General features: G+C 47.2%; 1 protein-coding gene across 1 annotated transcript in view; it reads left to right on the top strand.

The window, feature by feature from the left end:
- Positions 1-765: 765 nt before the first annotated feature.
- Positions 766-22,285, top strand: part of GNB5 (G protein subunit beta 5) — a 36,893-nt gene continuing 15,373 nt past the window's right edge. Inside the window, exons 1-4 of the mRNA XM_036917762.2 lie at positions 766-1,021; positions 13,463-13,599; positions 16,188-16,229; positions 18,141-18,217. Of these exons, the coding sequence (XP_036773657.1) occupies positions 910-1,021; positions 13,463-13,599; positions 16,188-16,229; positions 18,141-18,217 (368 nt within the window). The 5' untranslated portion in view covers positions 766-909. The remainder of the gene's footprint in view (positions 1,022-13,462; positions 13,600-16,187; positions 16,230-18,140; positions 18,218-22,285) is intronic.

Raw genomic sequence — 22,285 nt, 5'->3', positions numbered from 1 at the left:
AACTGTGCCTGGCACCGCAGAGGACTGTTGGAAGGGCCTGGTGCACTTGCCCTAAAGCCGTTAAAAGCAAGTCCTGCAGAGCTACAGCAACCCTTCATTCTCAGGTGCAGGGAGCTGTCCAGAAGTGAGGCACATCAGAGATCACGCTGGGCATAGGCCCAGAAGCCCCGGTCTGGGCCCCTATGTGCCCCGCCTCCCAGCCCTGCTGTCACTTCCTTTTGCTGCCCCCAGGCCAAGGACTTAATTTCGGAGAGAAGAAAAGCAAAGCAAAACCTACAGCAGGCTTTCTAATGCCACAAAGAACTAAGAGGTTCTCACACTCCATTAGTAGTTTTATTTTTGTAAAGTTAAGCCAACAGATGAGGGAAGTTTCCGCCTCTTGCGGGGAGGAGCAGGGATTAGGCCGCACATGGGTGGCGCAGGCCGGGCACTCTCCTCTTTGCAGGTAGAAGCCCCTGGGCAACGTTTCAAGCTCCAGGGAGGGGAGACCTGTGCGGGGAGGCGGCAGAAAGGACTGTGTCCTTGGACGCCTCCTGGGGTGGGATCCAGTCTGGTCTGTCGCTAAGTGCGTCTTCCGTTGAGCCACGTCCCAAGTCCAGCCTCGGTTTTCCCACGGGTCAAGTGGTCACAGGGCTCCGGCCTCCCCAGGGCGGTGTACGCAGCCGCGCAGCGCGGGCGTCGCCCGGGGCCAGGGCGCGCGCGGCGGGCGGAGGGGGAGGCGGCCGCCGCAGTCCGGCCCGCAGCTCCCGCGTCAGCGCCGGAGGGCGGGACCGCGCTCGGGGGAGACGGCGGTGGAGCTGCGCCCCTGGCCGCTGGGCGCCCGCTCGCCCGCCGGCCCCCGCCGCCGCCGCCGCCGCTCACCCGCAACTCCGCTCCCCGCTTCCCTCCCCGCCGCATCCCCGCGCGAAGATGGCAACCGACGCGCTGCACGAGAAGGAGACGCTGGCGTCGCTGAAGAGCGAGGCCGAGAGCCTCAAGGGCAAACTGGAGGAGGAGCGGGCCAAGCTGCACGACGTGGAGCGTGAGTGCGGGCCGGGGCGGGGGCTGCGCGCCGGGAGGCCCGAGGGAGCGAGACGGGCGCCCGGCTCCCGGGAGAGGGTCGGCCTGGGCCCGGCTCTCGGGCGCGCGGGTGTGGGGCCCGACCTGGGAGCCCCCGCCCGCTAGCGGAGGCGGCCGCCTGCGGCCGCTGTCCTCCCAGCCAAGGACCGCGGTGCCAGATCCCTCCGTCAACTGCCGGGAAGATGCAAACTGAGCGCAGCCCTGCCCTCCCCAAGCGGAGCGCGGTGGCGGGGGCCGTGGTGGCAACGCAGGGAGCCCGTGTGGGCGCGGCCTGGGATATACTCCCGTTTTGTTACTGAATCATTTGGCCTTCTCCACCGCTGTGTCTTTTCTCGGTTTTGCTTTTACAAGAAACCAGATCAGATGTAAAAGCTTATTTTTACAATCGTCCCCTTCCTTGGGGGCGGAGAGCTGGGTGGGGGAAGGGAAACAGGCGCTTACCAAATCTATCCATTTAGTTCATTTAAGGTTGTTAAAGAAGCTTTCGGATGGATGCAGTGTGCTTGGCAGCAAAGAACACTAACAATCTTAAATAAACGTATGTTATTGGCCGCTGTCATTATTCAGAACTGGCTCTGTGATTTTTATGAGTGAGCAGGTAAACCGCCGGGTTAAAGGACTCTTGGCAGAGTCAGTTTCCCTTTACTCGGTCAGAAGGCTCATCCCCGGCAGCGCTTGGGCTCGGGGGAGGCTTGGGGGAGCGGCCTTAGCTGCGTACTTTTCAGCTGTGAGGGTGGCAGCCGCCTTTGCTGATCATGGCCTCCTCCTGGTGTCCTCCCACCTAGGCACTGTGTTCCTGCCTTTCTGATTTGGTGCCACCCCCTTTAAATTCTGTTTGGAAAAGAAAATAGGGTTCATGCTAGGCCCTTTAGCACGTGATTCTTTTCTTTGAAAAATCACTTGATAGAGGCAGATAATCTGAATCTGCAGTGTGCTGTGCTTTTGTAGGGACCTCCTTTACATAGCAGGCAGGCTAAGCCCCTATATCATTCACAAATATGTCCGGTTACAATTATTACCTATAAACCCCAAATAAAGTAGTTAAGCAAATTAGGAGTTATTTTTCTTACACAATAAGAACAAGGATAGGTCACCACCAACTTTAGATCAGCTGTCCATTGTGCCATTGCGGGTACCCCCATGATTATAATGTGATTACCACAGCTCCAAACATCAACCTCTGTATCCAGGGTAGGAAAAGGGGGGACTGTGGGCACAAGTCTGTTTTTCTTTATCACTAAAGCAAAAGTTTTTCCCAATAACTTCTTTCTCCCCAACAGATTTCTGTTTACACTTCATTGGCCAGAAGTAGGTCACATGGCTACTGCGAGGAAGGCTGGGAAAGGGAGAACTGAGCTGGGCACATTGCTATGCTGCCCCCAAATAAAGTTGGGTTGTTTTACCAGGGGAGAAGTAGGGCCTGGATACTGGGGGCAAGGGACAGCATCAGCCCCATTTCCCTTTGCAAATGCCTGTACCCTGCAGATGATCATGACAATGCTGTAAGTGTGGTTTAATGCCTCAGGGTGAGCCATCTGATTTCTTCATTTTACATAAGGAAACGGAGGCAGGGCTTAGCTCCTAAGTGGTGGCCATCGGCCGTCAGAACTCCAGCCTAGCCTCAGTTCAGTTTTTTGGGTTTTTTGTTTGCTGAACCCCTTTGTGCTCTCTGCAAGAGGGGGTTCTGTAGAAATTTTCTTACACAACGGTGCAGATTGTCCACTGGGATATTTTCAGCCTTTTCTGAAATTCGTAAATTGCCTTAAGGCAGAGAGATAGTCAAGATGCGGTTTTCAGCAAGGAACCCCTGTCCTGCCAAGCCTGCAGTGCCCTCAGAGGCCACAGTGGAAGGATCTATCCCCACTGTGTATAAGTCAGAATCTTTGAGTTGAAATGACCACAATTCATGTGGTCATGTTCCCTTTATTTCCTCTGCAGCTTCTAGACCGCCGCTCCTCCACTCCCACATAAAACGCTTGCCTACTTGAGGCGCCTGTCAGTCAGCTGACCTCCTTCGCCTCCTCCCTGCTGCTGTCTTCTGACCTCCCAGCCAGGATCCCTCATTTCTTAAGGACTTTGGCACATGGCTTGAGCCTTGCTTTTTACCCTAAACCCTGCCCCATCCCTGGTGTCTTCAGGGTCCCAGAGGGTGACCCTCCTAACACGCTGGCGCCTCACTCCGTCTCAGCCCCCTGGGGTCTTGTTAGCACTCGAACTGCTCTTCTTCCTCTGACCACAGTCTCCCGCGGAGGTCTTCGTGGTCTAAGATCAGTGGGCTCTTCTCTCTCCCGGTCTCTCAGCCTCTTCCCGAGCTTACCCGGCTTTGCATTTGGTGTTATACAGATGGCCCTGTAGCCCCTACCCTATTCAGGCTAGGCCATAAACCAAGGTGACTAAGTCATCCCAGTTTGCCTGAAACTCTCGTTTTTAAAATGGAAGGTCCTATATTCTGGGACATCCTCCATTCCTGGGAAAACTGGGACAGTTGCTCAGCCTTCTATTACCTGTGACTTGCCCAAATTTTGTCTTTAAGAAGTCAACACAACAAAACTGTAGAACATAAATTTGGAGGAAAAGTGAACTTTACCCATCTCCAGACCTTTATTTTTTTCTGCTCTTGTCCCTTTGGCCCTCAGACCACTGACCATTCTGTTAGGCTCTCATCCCCAAGTTAGACCCTTGGCCAACATTAAATATAAGAGGTGGCTTATATGGGTGACCTGTATGAGCCTACATCGAACTCCACAGCCCCAGGCCCTGTGCCCCTTTTCCCCTTACTCCTCCAGAGCTTCCTACTTACTGCCTTCTCCTTACCTTCTACCTAGGCGAATGCCCCCTCACTGGATTCTCAGGCATTTAGAATATGGCTTGTGAAAGTTGCCGATTGCTGTTGTACAGATTTCCACAAACATGGTGGCTGAAAGCAACATATAGTTTATTCTCTTACAGCTCTGGAGGTCAGAAGTCTGAAATGGGTCAGCAGGACTCCATTCCTTCTGGAGACTTTAGTGGGGAGTTAAATCTTTGTCTCTTCCAGCTTCTAGAGGCTGCCTGCATTCCTTGGCTTGTGGCCCCATGTCACTCCAACCTCGTTTCTGTCATCACAACTCCATCTTTGGCCCTTGTGATTACATTGAGCTCCCCTGAATAACCCAGGATCATCTTCCCATCTCACGGTCCTTAACCTGATCACATCTGCAAGGCCCTCTTGCCATGGCAGCTGACACAGTCACAGGTTCTGGGGATCAGCACATGGTCATCTTTGGAGGGCCTATCACACAGCTCTTAAAACTAGAGGATTCATCTGCTTCATTCTTAGTCTTCAGGCACAAAAAGTTGTCTTCTCCCAACAACCCATCCTCTTATGGATGAGGAAGCAGCTAAGATCCAGGGAAGGGTTAAAGGATTCTCTGAGGTTCTGCAGCTACTCTAGGGAGAATGGAGAGCAGATACCAGGATTCAGGCTCCTAGTACAGCGCCCCTTCTCACCATGCTGGACCATGTCTCAGAAAGTTGAGATCTACATTTAAAAGGGGGGAAAAAAGGTAAATTCATGTGTATGTATGAAAAGGTGTCAATATTAAGTGAGAAAAAAAAAAGCAAGGTGCCGAAGAGTGTATAAAATATGATCTTACTAACTTCAGAAGAGATACTTGTATATGCATTAAATCTGTGGCAGGATACTACATGCTTATAGAAGTGAGTTTCCATACAGAGTCATCTTCCACACGCACCTACAACCATCGAGGGAGCAGAAAGAAATCTGCATTTCATTTCCTCTCCCCTTCCTTTTGCTCTTCATTCATAATTACACGAAATAGCTAATGCAAAGGTGTCTAGAATACTGTCATAGTGAACTAATGCCCACTGTAGCAAATTTAGAAATATAGACAAAAACAAGTCATCCATAACCCCACCACCCAGAGAAAACCACATTTAATATTTTTATGTATTTTATAACTTAAATTTCTATATGTGTCCATATTTATAAGCACCCTTGGGATTGTACTAGATAGTTTGAACAGTTTTAACAGGATGACTCAAAAACATTTTATAGTTCTTTTTAATATCAGTATTTAAAAACTGTTATTATTTAATATCAGTATATAAAAATTATATATATGGAACCATATAGTAGTCCATCTTAAAGGCTGTGCCATAGCTTAACCCTTCTAACTTTTAATTAGGGAATTTAGCATAGGTTTTTCTCCTGTGGCTAATGTGTGGTGTGGGGGCAATTCAAAAATCTCTGACAAACGCAAGTAAGGTAATGTGACTGTAGATGTTTTCCTTCCTTCCAAGTATTAAACAGTTTTATATACCTCCCACCCGATTCTGCCTTGGGGTAGAGTCAGATGGAATGAGTTTTTAAAAATTAGCTTTGGATAATTTTTCCTCCCTGACTCCTTTGATCTACCAAATAGTGGCCATCAGAAGACTATATTGGTGCAGAATTTAGAAGGTGATTCAAGATCTTTTTTTTTTTTTAAAGAAAAAGGAAAGGTAATTTTAATAAAATAGTATACATTTCAAAATGTAAGTGCTTGGATGTTACAACCCTAGAAGACAGCAGACAAGCTGATGTGAGACTCTGCTTGTAGGTTCTCTGGACATGTGACCACTGCCCAAGTGAGCTGATGCAGGAGGGCGATGAACGATGAGGAGAGTTCCATGAGTGGTCTTGCCTCTTGGGAGTCATTTTCCAAAGTGATAGACAGCTCCTGATAAATACAGCAGGCTCCACTTTCGTGTGCTATTACAAACACAACCTAATGGTTCTTTTTTTTTTTTCCCCTCCTTTTTCTTCCTCCTCCATTCTTTGTATGTTATGAATCATATTCTGTACTCTTTGTCTATTCCTTGGGTGACATCTATTTAGCCCTAGGAATACTTCCATCTATAGGAATCCCTCCAAAATGCACTGTAGAGGTGGTTTGTGGGAGGTAAATTCTCTCAGCTTTTTCTTATCTGAAAATTGTTCAATCCCTCCTTCAAATTTAAACAATGACCTTGCTGGGTAGATTATCCTTGGTTCAAGGCCGTTCTGTGTCATTGCATTAAATAGATCATGCCACTCCCTTCTGGCCTGTAAGGTTTCTGTTGAGAAGTCTTTTGATAGCCTGATGGGTTTTCCTTTGTATGTGATGTTTTTTCTCTCTCTAGCTGCTTTTAAAAGTCTGTCTTTATCCTTGATCTTTGCAATTTTAGTTATTATATGTCTTGATGTTGTCTTCCTTGGGTCCCTTGTGTTGTGAGATCTGTGCACCTCCATGGCCTGAGAGATTCTCTCCTTCCCCAGATTGGGGAAGTTTTCAGCAATTACCTCCTCAATGACACTTTCTATCCCTTTTTCTCTCTTCTTCTTCTTCTTCTGGTACCCCTATAATGCAAATATTGTTCCATTTGGATTGGTCACACAGTTCTCTCAATATTATTTCATTCTTAGAGATGCTTTTTTCTCTCTGTGCCTCAGCTTCTTTGTATTCCTGGCCTCTAATTTCTATTCCATTTACTGTCTCTTCTACTACATCTAATCTTCTTTTAAATCCCTCCATTGTATGTTTAATTTCAGATATGGAATTTCTTAATGATTGAATCTCTGACTTAAATTCATTCCTGAGTTCTTGAATATTTTTCTGTACCTCCATAAGCATGTTTATGATTTTTATTTTGAATTCTCTTTCAGGCAGATTGGTGAGTTCAGTTTCATTTGGCCCTTTTTATGGGGTTTGTGAGATTTTGGTCTGAACCATGTTCTTATGACGTTTCCTGTTTCTGTGTGGTGCCCACTAGTGCCCAGAAGCTCCAGTTTCTGGAGCTTCTCAGCCCCTAGAGTGAGGCTGGGGGTTGTAGGGAAGCAGAGCTGGTGCCTGGGGGGTGGAAAGGTCTGTTTCCTGATTCCCATCTGTGGAGCCTGTCTGCAGTGTCAGAGCCAGTGGGCCGAGCACCCAGGTGTAAGCCTCTGTGCTGGGCGTCTCTAGCTGTAACATGCAGGGCTATCCTCTAGCTGGTCTGACGCCAGCACAGTGACTGCCGGTTTGAGAGCCAGTGCCAGCAGGCTAGGAGGGAGGCGCAGCAGGGTACGTGTCACCGTGGGGTCCTCAGAGCTGAGCAGGCAGCCTGGGGGATGGAGCACCTGAAGCTCCTCAAAGTTCCCAAGCAGCTGGGCTGAGCGCACCCAGACAACCTCGTCCAGCTCTCCCCTCCCCCATGCAGCAAGCTCCGCGCAAACCCCGTCCCTTCAGCAGCCCTCTCACTGCTAGGAAGCCTCGCAGACCGCCCGCCTTTCCCTCATTCCAGAGCGGCCAGGTGTGGATCCCCTCCTCCACAAATGGCTGGAGTGTCAGTCTCTCCAGCACTCCGCCTGTCCAAGCTCCCCAACCTCCAGAGCACCACACAAGGTAGGTTTCTGCTCCCAAAGCAGAGCTCCAGGGCTGGGTGTTCAGCAGTCCCAGGCCTCCACCTCCTCCCCGCTCCGTTTCTCTTCCTCCTGATGGGGATCTGGGGTGCAGGAAGGGCTCGGGTCCCGCTGGATTCAGGCCTTTGTTCCTGACCCTGTTTCGGGAGCTCTGCTCTGTTCATGAGGTCTGCGTGCAGTCTGGTGCAGCCTTCTTTCCCATTGCTGTTTTAGGGTTAGTTGTGTCAATTGACTACATTTTCATGCTATTTGTGGTTTTGGGAGGAGTTCTCTGTCTCACCTCTCACACCACCGTCTCAAGTCCTCTCTCAAGATCATTTTTTAAATCATTGTCTTCTCATTGAAGCCATGTCACTCATCTTTGAACTTAACTTCTGTATTTCCCAAGACTCCCACATGGTTCATTTTCAGGGAAATTTGAGACTCGTCCACACTCGTGTCACTTTTTTCATGGTCCTATAGAGTGATGAGAAGGATTCTGCTGTTCATTTTCACTTTATGAAGTTAGTGTGGTTTGGAATCTTGTGTACTGACTGCACACTGTACATTTTACTTCAGGTTCATGTGCACAAATGACAACATAAATAGCAAAATTATTCCCTGAAAGTTGAGAGGAAGTCATATTTTGATGAAAAGTTGATCTTTGCTGAAACCGGCATTACAGAGTATTTTCAAGGACCCATCTAGATAAAGTCACCACCCTCAGTGTTTGACAGAGGAGGGCACAGGCTCAAGGAAACATTTGTTTACCACTAGTAAGTTGTGCCCCCGCCCCAGGCCTCCTCCCCCTCTTCTGAGAAGTGAGAGGGTCGGCGCGGCTCGCTGGCCTGCACACTTGCTGTCTGGACCTTGGGGGCCAGTGGGCACAAGGTGTCCTCCCTCAACTGTGCACCAGCTTGGCTCTGCTCTAGTTCCTTTGGTGGGCTTCTAGGAGGCTTTCTGTCTGTGAAGGAAAGTAGAGGAGCACGAGGGAGAAGGGCTTGTGCAGCCTCAGATGGAAGTCTGAAAAGCCACTTCTCCTCAGTGTGGCCGAATCCCAGGCACCAGGCACAGGTTCAGCCCCACACTCTGGTGCCCTGCACAGGGTGCCTGGGGACTGTGTTCCGCAAAACTTGTTGAGTGTGTGTGCATAAGGTCCTTAGCCATTCTGAGCTTCAGTTTCCTTCTCTGTAAGTGGAGGTAAAGACTGTCCTCAAGCTGTGTGTAAATCTCTCAGCCCAGCACCTGTTCCCCAGGAGATAGGCAATAAATGGTGCTTTTGGCAACACATATTCAAACCCTTCAAAAGATGTGCTTTCTCTTTGATTCAGCAGTGCCACGCATTGGAATTCACCTAAGAAGGTACAGCAGTGCAAGGGTATCATGGCAGCCCTGGAGCAAAGTGTCTGCTGGTAGGGAATTTTTGGGTCATGGTATGCAGTCCTTTAAAATGACAATGATATTTGACATGAAAAGACATCCATAAATACATCAGATGACCAAACAAGCTCCCAAAATTGCACATGGAGTATTATCTGCTCTCACACATGAACATGTGTACCCATATGCAGTGAAAAGGTCTGGAAAAATAAGACACCAAATGTTAAGAATAGTCAGGCTAAAAGAGAATTAAAAGTGATCATATATTTCTATTTTCTAATTATTTTCAGTAGGCATGCATTTACTTCTATAATTATATTAAAAGAAGTGAAGGAAAAAAAACCCTCTCCCTGTCTGTAATCTCCTCTTCCACTCTCCCATACTGATGGTCTAAATACCATCTCTAGCTTTCATGGCCCTTCCATTTCAAAACCCCTCTCTCTTCCAGGTTAGTTGTTTCTGATTTTGTAGTCCCCAGTCCCTAGTACTCCAAGTCTATATCTTTGATTCCTGGCCTACCAGACACCTGTTAGGCACTTGAATTTGTTTTCCCAGTTAAACCTCAGAACACCACTGTGGATGAGGTCCATTTTACCCAGCAGCAAACAAAAATACATATCAAGAGGCCAGCTTCCCGCCTCCCCTTTCCTTTACTCCAACTCCTATCCATCCTTCATAAGCAGGTTCCTGTGATGTCTCCTGTGATAGCTGCACCTGCCAGCAGTCAGTCATGCTACCCTCTGCTCCCCTATGCATCTGTAGCCACCTTCCTGCCTCACAGCAGTTAGTACTTCTGTGGTAACCTGTCTGCCTCCTGCAGACTGTGGACTTAGAATAGGGACTGTCTTATTCTTTCCTTCTTTTCTGTAGCCAAGCATCTGGCACAGTGCTTGGCATATAGTAGGGGTTCTAGAAACAAAGCAGTAAAAATATATTGGCCTCTATGTCCATTTCTATCCTCCTCTGGAGTTCCCGCTACGGCTTTCAGTTTCTACTGATTCCCCACCTGCTCTTCATTCATCAGAAAAGAGCACTTCCCATCTTTATTTCCAACCAGCTCCTTTTTGAATCGCCTTTTTGTGTTTCAGACATCACCAATTTCTCAACCACAGATTATGGAATCCTCCCCTTTTCTGGCCCACCCCCTTGTCCAAGAAGCCTTCTTTCTGAGCCATCTCAGAGTTGTCTCTACTTCCACCTGTAGTGGGCATAACTCACCTGGCAAGCTTTGGAAATGGCAGGGTTCCCAGCTCTGCCCTGTGGATCCTGATTCCTTGGATCAAGAAACAAATGTGCTTCCCACCCCAGTGCCGGGGAGTTTGCCGTGGTAAATTGAGGAACCACTTGGCAGCCGAAGCAGAGGTGATAGATGAGGGGTAGGGAGAAGTACAGGCAAAGGGGGAAGGGGCTTAAAAGTTATGTTGGGCCACCAAAAACTGCTGCTTAGGATTGCTACAACTGAATGAAATTTAATAAATACTAAGTATTTCATTTATTCTTTGAACAAATACCCAGTACCCACTGTGTGCCAGGCTTGAGTAATTGTCCCAACAATGCCATGAGGCAGGAGTGTAAGCAGCATGCTCCGGTTGCATAGCTCACCTGTGGCAGAGTGGGGCTTGGACCCAGGCAGCCTGAACCCGGCGCTGGGTGCCTGGACGTTCTGCTCTAGTTACACTAAGGAGGGGGAGCAAGACAGCACCTCGTCCTCCTGCGCTTACCTTCCCAAGGGATTTCCTAATGGGCTATTAGATCCTAGTACATTCTTATTATAGAAATCAGTTGGGTGTTTTCATTTCTTTAAAAAAAATTAAATTCTGGAAGCGTTGTCCCTCAGAGGACAAGGAGCCACACCTGCCCTGAATGGATCTCCTTGGCTCATTTTGAGGTGTTTTTTTTAACTTTATGGTATTAATTTTTTAAAACTCTTTAATTCAACAGATGTGGGCTTTGACAGATAGAAACAGGATGGAGTGGGTTGGGAATGAATCTATATGTGGGAAGGGAAAATGTAGTGAGAAAAACTAATTAATAGTTGGAATGTGTTCAGATTCACATTATGTAAGGAAGGACCTATTTTGGGTAGGTGAGTCATCTTTTTTTTTTTGTAAAGGGACATTAAATAAATAGCTACGGTTGTCCTAATGCTGAATTGGGGGAAGCAGCAATAATATCAATGTGAAATTTCAAAGTAAAATACTAAATAGAATATGCTCACAACTCTGAGCTGGTATAGGTTTATATAAAAGACCTATAAGAATTTAGAGAAATTCAGTCTGTTTTTACACTCCATTCAGTATGTTTTTAAGAATCTTTCTGTAAAGCACTAATGGGCCATTTGTGGCAATGAAGAATGTGGCATACAGAAGCAATGGCACAGTAATTGCACATTCATGTAGCACTTTTGTGGTTCAGAAAGTATTTTTTACAGTTTGGGTTTTCACAAAGATTTTTAACCTGTTCCCTTCATCACAAAGGAATGAGGCAACTAGATGAAACCAAGACTTCTTGGGAAAGTGGCTGATTCCAGGGCTAGGAAGGGAAAGAACACGAGCCTGGGATAAAAAGTGCCCAGTGATTAATGGGGACCTGTCAGAAGGTCACGGGAGCCTGCTTGGTGGGGCCCCCACTGAGAAAATCTGGCCAGTTGAGCATCAAAATAAATAATAACAGTAAAGGGCGCTGACCTCTTGAACAAGATAAGAACCCATGAATCCTACTAATGTGAATGAATGATAAATACACTGGGGCGCAGGGAGAGTTCCTGTTTATGTTAGAAAGCCAGCTGAAACTGCACAAGGGATGATGGAATTAGAAAAACCACCACTTGCCAACCCTCATAATAACTGGTTCAGACAAGAATCATTAATGCATATCCAAACTAGGGTGTGCACGTCTGTGGAGTCAGAGGGTATTTATGTGGTTTCAGAATATGCCCGACAAAATACTTTTTCATTTCAAAAAGCAAAGTGGCAACTGCAGTGGAGAAACCTGGCAGACGTCAGTGCAACCAGGTGACCAGGGTGAACATTGCTGTGGTGGCCCTGGGGGCCAGCAGGTGCCTCCTGACGAGACCGCTGCCGACAGCAGCTCGGCGGGAGTCTGCGACGTGCCTGCCAAATGCACTGCCCCAGCCTGAGCCTGCGGAGGCGTCGACACACCCAGGGTGGGAAACAAAATAACTGGAGACTAAAGAAACCTGGCAGCTGAACACAACCCATGATCTTGGGTTTTCTTTTGCTATAAAGATGTTGGGACAATGCAGAATATCTCAGTGAGGTCTGTGGATGAGGCGTGGTGTTTCAGCGTTAATTTTCTGACTTAGGTAATTAATTATACTGTGGTTATGTAAGAGTTCCTTGTTTTTAGGAACTACACACTGAAGTGTTTATAGAGAGGAGGAGGAGACGGGGGGGAGGGAAGAGTTCCCCAGAAGGGCTGCTCTTGTCACGGGTCGCCCCCTCTCAGCCCAGCTTCCGAGGAGAGGTGGGCACTTCCCCAGCAAGTTCCTGAGCTCCTGGGAAGGAATGAGAGCTCTGCTGGGTACCTCCCATGTTTCTCTGTCTGTGCTAAGATGCCACTTCTTTGCTGGGGGCTGTTCCTTGCTTCAAACACCCTTCTTCTTCCCCCAACCTGCCTGGAGAAAGATCCAGCTGGGATGTTTGGTGGAAGAGGTGGAGGGGGGCCTGGGCTTCTCTTTCTGGTGCAGCCTCTAACCAGAAAGGGAGGGGCACTCCACAGGGGGATGAGCCACGTGATCCCCCAGCCTCAGTTTCCTCACCTTAGGATGTGAGGCCTGGACTGGATGGTCTTTGCCTGGGAACGTGGCTCCCTGTGACACTTACTAGTGACAGCCTCTGTAAGCCCCTCTAAGGCTCGCCCATAGCCTCAGGAAAGAGGCTGACGCCCCAGCCCCTTCCTGGTGTAGGTAACCTTCTGTAGGTCATGTGTTCAGACTTTTAGAATATTGCTTTGATGTCTACTGACACTGTAAGTTTTCAATAAACCCGCAGGTGTACCATTTGGTGGTTCCTCATTCCTTTCCTGTAGTCCATGAATGGAGCACCTACCATGTCCCAGCCTATGCCAGGCACAGCGGATGAGTCCGGGGTGCCAGGAGTCATAGTGCCTGCTAGCAAGCAGCTTGGATGCACAATAAGGTGCCTGATGGGACCATTTGTATAAAGTCATTTTTCCCTGTAACTAGAAAGTGGTAGGTAAAAGAACAGAAGGCCCAGCTTAACTCCCAGGTGGTTGTAGGAACTTGTATTAGCCAGATCACCCTGGGAGCCTCCGTCTCCTCACCTGCTACATGGGGATAGCAACCTTCCTCTGCTCCTGCCTTGCAGAGCTGTGGCCCTTCAACCGGAGAAGTCTACACGGTGTTTTACAAACACGAGGTAGTCTTGTCGGTAATCCCTTAACATGCATATATTGCAAAAGTAAGAGAATGACAATGCTGTCTCTGCCCTCTTAGGAGCTTAAAAGAGCATCACAGGGCACAGTATTAAAGAGCAGGAGACTCAAGCTGTGGCCACAGAGAAAGGCCAGTGCCTTCCACGTGCCAGCACATGGCTCAGAACCTGTTCCTTGGTAACAGAACTGACTGTGACCTTGTCCTCCCAGTGCACCAGGTGGCAGAGCGGGTGGAGGCCCTGGGGCAGTTTGTCATGAAGACCAGAAGGACCCTCAAAGGCCACGGGAACAAAGTTCTCTGCATGGACTGGTGCAAAGATAAGAGGAGGATCGTGAGCTCGTCACAGGTACGTCACACCTGTTGTGTGACAGTGAGCGTGTTCTTGATTGTATAGCCAAGGGGAAAAGAGAGCTGTCCTTTTCAAAAACCCTTTCTGATCATTATCACGCTGAATTAGCATAGTTAAGAATTCTCTTGCATACTGTAGAACTTTACTAATGTGGGTAGATTTGGAATTGTAATAACTGAAGCATTATACATTATATTTGACAAACCATTCAGAATTATTTCTTCCTAAGCATATTTCAAGGTCTTACTTGTGAGTGAAACCATTTTTAAAATAGTGGGTTTTTTGTGTTTCTTTTTTTTTTTTTCACAAATTGAGGGCCTTAGTGGTTGAGATTCCACCATGGTTCTTTCTATTTGTGTTGAGCAATTTTTTTATTCCTTAAAGAACAAATTTAAGATATATGTTCTGTGAAGTATAATTTCATCATTCATTTTATATAGTTGACATAGTTTATTTTACATCTTATATATTAGTTATCTACTTCTGCATAAATCACATCAAAATTTAGCAACTTAAGACAACAAATATTTATTATCTTAGGTGGCTTCTGAGAGTCCAGAATTGGTTCTGGCCCAGGGGCTCATGAGGTTGCAGTGAAGATGCTGGTCGGGGCTGCTGTCATCTAGCAGCTAAACTAAAGAGGAAACTCACCTCCACAATGGCTCACTCATGTGGCTGTGGCTGGAGGCCCTAGTTCCTCACCACGTGGACCTTTCCGTGGGGCTGTTTACGACAAGGTAGCTGGCCTCCTCCAGAGCAAGAGAGGGAGACAGAGGCAGAAGCCACCCTGTCTTTCATGTCCTGACCTTAGAAGTGACATTCCATCACTTCTGTATTCCACTGGTGACACAGGGCAGCCCTGACACAACGAGGAAGGGCCTGTACAGGGGTTTGAACTTCAGGAAGCTGGCTACCTCTCCTCCTCAGTACTTCTGTGTCTGTTTTGGTGTTACATGCATTGAACATAAAGCTATGAACAGAAGTCATATATTTTTCTGGCCACTTGGGCTTTCCGCATCCCTGCCTTTGGCCTTACTTTTTCAAAGGATGATTTGATCTTCTTTTATAGCCCTTTTAAGTATAAAAACTGTACATGCTCTAAGTAATCTACAAGCTTTAACATCTGTGTTTAATAGGACAGGTGTTATTAATCTCCTGTATTACCTACAATTCTAGTATTACCTACAAAAATTGCATTTTTTAATATTCATAAAAATGAATTTATTGCTTACATATTTTAACACATTAACAAAACACCAGAAAGAGAACAAAGAAAAGGTTTTTACTTCCACCACCCTGTACCAACCATTATGTGTGGTTTTTAGAGCATTTTTTTTCTAGACTTTTTTTGTCAAATGCTCATTTTTGCAAAATGATTATCAAACATGTACTAAGTTGCTACCTATTCTTTCTGACTTTTTTATCCTTAAAGGTATGAGCTGTGTTGAAATGCTCTCATGTACTGCTCTCATTAGGGAGGGCGGGAAGAGGGCGCTCCATGCATTCTCCCCTGCTGCGGAGAGAGTAGAAGTGGGGTGGGGTATAGAGGAGACCAGCAAATAGCAGGAAGGCTCTGGAACAGACTTGGAGTGACTCAGAGCCACCCTTCTCCCTCAAAAGGCAGGAGATCAGTCAGGCCCTGACCATGTGGGGTGGGGTTTGGGGTGGAGGCCCAGTCTCTGCTGTACCCAGGGCCCTGCACTCATTGAGGGGACCTCATTTAGGGTGATGAGACTGACTTTTGCCTTTTTCTCTCCAGAGCACACAGTGGGTGGGCAGTGGGGACAGGCAGGTGGGGCTGTGGTGGGGGAAGTGGACCCTGGCTTGGGCAGTGCACTGAATCAGTTCTGCCCAGCAACTGGGGCTCTGGGTATGAGGACCCCGAGGCACAGGCCTGCAGCTCCTGCTCTTTCTCTGCTCTGTTACCTCATCTACCCCACACATCATTTGGGCATTTAGCCAGAGAAATTAGACTGAAAGAACCATGTGCTTAGGAATCTGGACAGGCCCCAAGCTGCCCACTTTGACCTTGTTTCAGGGCCCCTCAGCCACATGCAGCATGAATATGGAAATCTTCCATCTGATCATGTCAAGCAAACAGCTATGTCACTTTAGATCATCAGACCTACCTTGTGCCCTTAAGTGGCATCCCCCCAGCCCCCTGTTACCTCGTTCACCAGATTTGACTCCAAATGGCTTGAGTGATTTAAAAAAATCAAGCCTGCTGTAGAGTCATCAGCCCTGAGATGGCAGGGGACCTGGAGGCTGAAGGCATCTGCTCAGCGGGCCTCTTCTATCAGCTAGAGCCTGGGGGCCCAGTGACCCCACCCCACATTCTGGGCAGGTGGCTATGCTGTAGGCCCCAGGGCTCAGGTGCATTTCTCTCTGGTAGGTTTGTGTTACAAATAGGCAACATGGCAGTGAGTCCCACGTCCCTGTGTGGCCTACAGCAGCAGCCACAGAGAAGGCGGCAGCACTGACTGAGCTCTGCCGCCCAGAGCCTGCCCTGGACAGAGGTGCTCTCTGCTTGCTGAACAGCTGCCCACAGGGACCCACTTCCGAACTCTTTCCTTTTTTTCTTCCAGGACGGAAAGGTGATCGTGTGGGATTCCTTCACTACCAACAAGGTAAGGCCTTGTCCCAGCCACTGGGGCACTTCAGGAGCCCAGCCCTGTCCTCATCCCCACCAGACACCCCCCCCGCTAGCGGTCACCCTGTCTCTCGGAAGCCTGTCTGCTGCCTGGGGATTGGACCCCATGGGAGCGCATCGTGTTCAGACACCTTAGCAGCCCACTGTGGCACCATTCCTCTCGTGAGCCGAAGCCCCAGCCCAGAGGAGAGCGTGCAGAGCCACCACAGAGGTGCTAACAGTAAAACAGGGAACAGCGTGGCCTGGAAAACTTCTCACATTCACACACGCAACTGTACTTACTGTTTTTCCGAGTGATGACAAGAGGTACCCACACGCCCAGCTTTCTCTCCCCTCTCTGCGTTGACCAGGCTCCACAGCACTGTGGACATGAGCAAATGGTAGCTGGGGAAGCTGAGCCTGCAGTGGGTTTGAACTGACTATCCTGTGACATCCTTGAACGTCTGGCCAACTCAAAATTAGACTTAAATTTTTTCTCTTAACTAAGGAAAAAGGCCCATATGTGTAGATTGCATGCCTGCATCATGTTGGCATTTACATTAACAAGTATTTTATATTAAATTCAATTCCGAAATTTACTTAGAAAGGCTTCCTTTCCACTACGTAGAAAAGGAGACTTATATCTGTCTCAAACTGAGCAGTGTCCATATTCTGCGTTATTGAATGTGTTCACTAAATGTCACGGTAAGCGGCTGTTACGTGATGTGATCAAGGCAGACCCCAGACCCATCTTTCAGAGCAGAGTCCCTAATGCTTAGGCCCCAGGGGAATAATAAAAATGACTTCTTAGCAATTTGCAAAGGGCTCTCCTCTACATGACCTCCTTCCCTGCAGCCTCCGCACCTCCAGCACCCTTCAGCATCTTCAGGTGTGTGAGGGGTTTTGTTGCTTTTGTTTATGCCTTAGTGTGTCACAGAGCACACACTGCCTGATATCTGAGGGGTTGTGCTGCCATGTGTGGCCCCTGGCAGGGAGTGTACTCATGACTTGTAAGGAAAGGGGTGTAGGATGCCTTGTGCTGGAAGTGCCCACCTCAGCTCAGTACAGTGGATTATTCTTGGTCTCTGAAAGGCTGCTGAGCTGTGAGTGACAATGGAATTTTGACAGGCAGTATCAGGGCCTGCATTTCCCCACAAAAACACAGAGAATCACAGCAGGGAAGAAGACCAGCCCTTGAAAGGACTTCAACAGTCATGTAGTCCTAGCTTCTCCCTGCACAGATGGACAATGAGACTGAGGTAGGCCCAGTGGCTGCCCTGCACAGGGTTGCACAGCTTGCTGGTGTAAGAACCAGGAGCAGGGAAATACTACCACAGACTCAAAAGTTTGTGGACTGTGGCTCCGTTGTTTGCTTCTCAGCCTGCAAGAGAAGGTAGGTGACACGACCACCAGCCAGCAGCCAGGGACTGTTACACCTAGTTCTTACTGCTTCTCTTTTATCCCTGAGTGCAACTCAGGATCACCCCCTCCCCGCCCCCCGCCCCCATCCAGACCTTCCAGGAATGGTCTTGGGACCCACAGAGGACAACGGCTCTTGTATACTCACACCTACATGTGTAAAAAGTCATGTATATTGTTTTAAAGAAAACAAGTGCCAGTATTCATTCAGAAGACTGAGGGGACTGAAACATTAAGAGAGAAGTAAAACATTACGGATATTTGTTACTGATGGAGATTTTTAACTTTTAGTATAGGTGACAAAATTTGGTTAATAATAGGGGAGCTGAGTCTCTCGTCAGTTCAAGCCTATCTTTACTCCATGCCACTGCCCTTTGAAACAATAATTTAATAGGAACTCCAGTGATTTTATTTTGAAAAACGAAATGTGAAGACATTTGTGCAGAAGCACCCCTCGTTCATTCTGTGAACAGTGCGTCCTGTGTTTCAGGAGCACGCGGTTACGATGCCCTGCACGTGGGTGATGGCGTGTGCATATGCCCCATCAGGATGTGCCATTGCGTGTGGGTGAGTAGGGGCTGCAGCAGCTCTTCAGATTTCTTGTTAGCCATAAAATACTGTTTGTGGGCAAAATAAGCAAACAAGAACTTGTAATTTTTTGTTTACTGGTTAAGCAATGTCTCAAATTTCTCCCTGAACTTGACCAAAAGAGAAACCCCAAAAATCTCTTTCATAATTATTTTCATTACAGACTGTCAGTGGTGTAAGTCTCAAACCTGTAATCTCCACTCGCAAATGCTGTTGGCCCCACTTGCATGAACTGGTGCAAACAATTTGGAAAGCATGTTGATAATAACATACCAGAAGCCTTCAAAAATGTATAACCTTTGATCTAATGATTCCATATCTGAGAACTTGTTTAAGGGAATGATCCAAAATACAGGAAAGCCATATGAACAATAGTAATTGTTGTAGCATTATTTAAAATAAAGCAAAAAAATGGTGGAGGGACTATATGTCTATCAAAGGAAATCATTAAGTGAATTGAGTTGAATATTATACAGATGTTAAAAAAGGGAAATTTGTAATTACATTAAGTGAAAAGAACATCCAAGTTTCTAGAAAGATTGTTCTCTATTCTCTATTTTATTGGAGCTCAGTTTAACAGAGTTGGCAGTGAAAACTGGAGCCAGCGTAAGATTCCATGTACTTACGTTAAGCAACTGTGAGACCATTCAAAATATTTCTACAGTAGGATCCCAGCCATATTTAGAAAAAAAGGCATTAAAAAGACTGTGATGAACTATACCAAAATTGCAATAGTAATTCTTGCTGGATGATGGGACTATGGTGGGGGGGGGGGTTTCTCATCTTTATAATTTCCTGTTTTCAATTTTTTAAAAATAAGCATATATTTTTACAATCAGGAGAAGAGAGTTTTATTTCAAAAATGGAAACCCGGGGACTCCAGGCAAAAACTCTGGAGTCTTCTTCAGCCAGAGTCATAGCAGCCATGGTTCCCAAAGTCCCTCCCATCAGGTTGCTGTTGTGGGGGTATCTTTCCACTCTGTCCACTTGTAGAGACCCTGTGTGCCTTTGGTACCCATGCTCATACATATGCATTTCATACTTTCTAATTTGTTTAATAACTCATAAGTAGATTGTGTCTCCATTTTATCACTGAATGGTGATATTTATGTAAAATTCATTCCCATTTACTTCCTGAAAGGATCTGAGGTGACCACAGTAAGAAACACAGATTTATTCCTATATATCTGTATAACATTTATTATATATATGTGTGTGTGTGTGTGTGTGTGTGTGTACACACACACACACATAAGGTAAGCACACAGGAGTTCAGCCAGCTGTACAGTCAGAAGGCATTGTCCACACAAGATTTCCCTCACCTCAGATACCAGCCACAAATTTGGGGGCCCCCACAACCACGCTCAGGTCCACAATTTCCTTGAATGACTCACAGAACTCAGAAAGTGCTGTACTTAGGCTCCCAGTTTTATCAGTGAAAGGATACAAATTAGACCCAGCCGAAGGAAGAGGCACGCGGGGCAGGGTCCAGGAGCAGTCCGGACCGGGAGCTTCCAGTTGTGCCCTCCCTGTAGGGTCGTGGTTGGCATTATGCTTCCTGGCCACAGTGTGTGACTGTACATGCCGGGTATTTCCAACCAGGGGAACTTGCCTGAGCCTTTGGTGTCCAGAGTTTTTACTGGGGCTCAATCACATTCTGCCCACATGGCTGACCTTCACTCTCCAGTCTCTCCTGGAGGTTTGGGCTGATGCTTGTAGTGTCCAGTTCCTCTGGAGTTCAGGACTCACAGGGTGTGTCTGGAAGCCCCCCTTATAAATCGCACTGTTAGACTGATGGCCAAAGCCCCCGGCAAACAAAGGTACCCCATCCAGCAGTCCTAGGAGTCAAGGGCAAAGGTCAGACCTCTCATTAGGTAAGGTCAGTTCTTTACTACTCATTAGGAATAATAAACATTCTACATTTGTAAAAATTCTAGGGTAATATGTTTCAAGTTGGGCATGAATGTTTAGCGTATGCGTAGAGTTGGGTAAGTTACATAATTTCTCAATATTTGATATTGAGATACCAGTTATCTGGTTCTAAATCACAAAAGAATATATCGGGTAGGTCCTTCTGTAATATACAGTGGACGTGTTACCACAGGGAACAATGTCCTCAGCAGTCATTTAGAAAACGGTTCTGTAGACTGTTCCTTATTTTAACCTCCCTGAGCGTAACCCGGTGGAAAAGTTTCCCTGCGGCGGCAGGCAAGGAAGAGAGCAGTTTCACAAGACCTGTGCGACGCTTCTGGTGACACCTGGTGTGAGTCCAGGCTAGAGGGGTGGCTGGCGCCTTCCTCTCGGTCCCGTCTGTTCCCTGGGCTCCGGCACGTGGCAGGTGGTCAGTACCCCTTATCCTCAGAGGCTGTCACGAAAACCAGAACAGAGGAAGTTCAGGGAGTGAACATTTGTGAAAGTATTTTTGTAGAATAGGGGATCCAGTGAATGAGGAGAGCACCACAAAGTAAACTGAGGAAGCCAGAATCCCCATCTTAGATCAAAGCACCTTCTCCCCTACTCAGACCTCTCCCTGGAACTGCTGAGAGCAGCTGGGATTAATTTGAGTTTCTAGTGGTGCTCTAACAAGGTGTTTCTCTGTCCTGGCTTTGTGACACACCCTAATTCCACTACCACACAGACCAACACCTACGCCACCCTCTCAACGTCTACAGGCAATAACAGGACTATTTTTCTCTCTCTGCCTGACTGCTAGTCTTTCTCAGTGGGTTCCAAACCTGAAAGCAAAAACTCCAACAGTTATTAACACAATCTCCTTCTTAAGAAAAAAGTGTTAATTGCTTTTATATATGTGTAAGTGTTTTTTAGTTGAGAGCCATATCCTTAAGGTATTATAAACTTGCTCTGAGCAGCTATGTGCAAGGCACTGGACTGCATGTCCTCAGGGAACTCAAAGATGAGAAAGCATAGCACCCGCTTCCAAGCAAGAAGAATATAGAACTAAAAGTAACGACTTACTGAGCATACCATTCTGAACTCTTCATGTAATCTTAAAAACAGCCCCCTGTGGTAGGTGAGTGGGATCCACTCCATTCTATAGTTGAGGAAACTGAGGCTCAGAGAACCTAAAAAAACATAACCAACATCATAACATGAGCTAAATACTAAAGCAGAAATTCAACAGCAGATGCATCACACTGTAAAACTCTGCTTTCAGGGCAATGCAAATAACCCTAAGACTGAGTATTGCAACAGAACTACAGAAATTACTCTGAAGCTTCAGCACGGGAGACCACATCCCACCGTGAGGGTCGGGGAAGCCCATAGTCCACAACACGCTCGTCATTGCCACAGCCTAACTGCAGGTCCTGCTCACCCTGCGATGTGTGAACGAGCTCACCAAGGCTAATTACCGGCAAGGGACTTCCTAAGTCCTGCACCTGCAAGCAGTCGGAAGGGCAAGGGGTCCGCTTGCTTCCCCAGGGCTGCAGGAGAGGGCATCCCTCCTAAATGCCATTCCTCCCCAAAAGGAAACAGGGCCCATGAGGAAGGCTGATTGCAGGTCTGGGGCAGGAGAACAGTAAAGTGAGCCTTGGATATTTTCTTGTTCCAGAAAGGAAGGAAATGTTCAAGAACCAGTGGAGTCATATCAAACAGAAACAGCAGCTGCTTGAAGGGGCCCCCATTGTCCAAATTTGGAACAATTTGAGCATCCATGGACTAATGATAATAAATGGATCATAACACAACTTAAGAGAAGAAAGAACCCATGGGTGTACAGTTATACTGGGGGAAGGGATATTTGGCTTTGCAGAAAAATATCAGCTAATAAATGCAGGTGGGATTATCAAATTAGAAGGTTAGCATTTTTCACCCCTAAAGTGATATTTAGTTCAAACAAGAGTGATTATTCTGAAGCCATCGCATGGAAGGTTGTTGGGGAGCAGGACATCTGCAGGTCTCAAAAGTGTCACACCACAAATTGCTAATTATAAATGAATCACCTTCACCACAGAGACATCTGGTGGTTCCCACTTCAACCACACAATCAGCTTGGCATCACCAATCCTGGGACAACAGACATCACAA

The sequence above is a fragment of the Manis pentadactyla genome, chromosome 11 (assembly GCF_030020395.1).
Source record: "Manis pentadactyla isolate mManPen7 chromosome 11, mManPen7.hap1, whole genome shotgun sequence".
Classification (NCBI taxonomy): domain Eukaryota; kingdom Metazoa; phylum Chordata; class Mammalia; order Pholidota; family Manidae; genus Manis; species Manis pentadactyla.
Note: the sequence above shows the minus strand (reverse complement) of the source record. Positions and strands in the feature narration are given on the sequence as shown.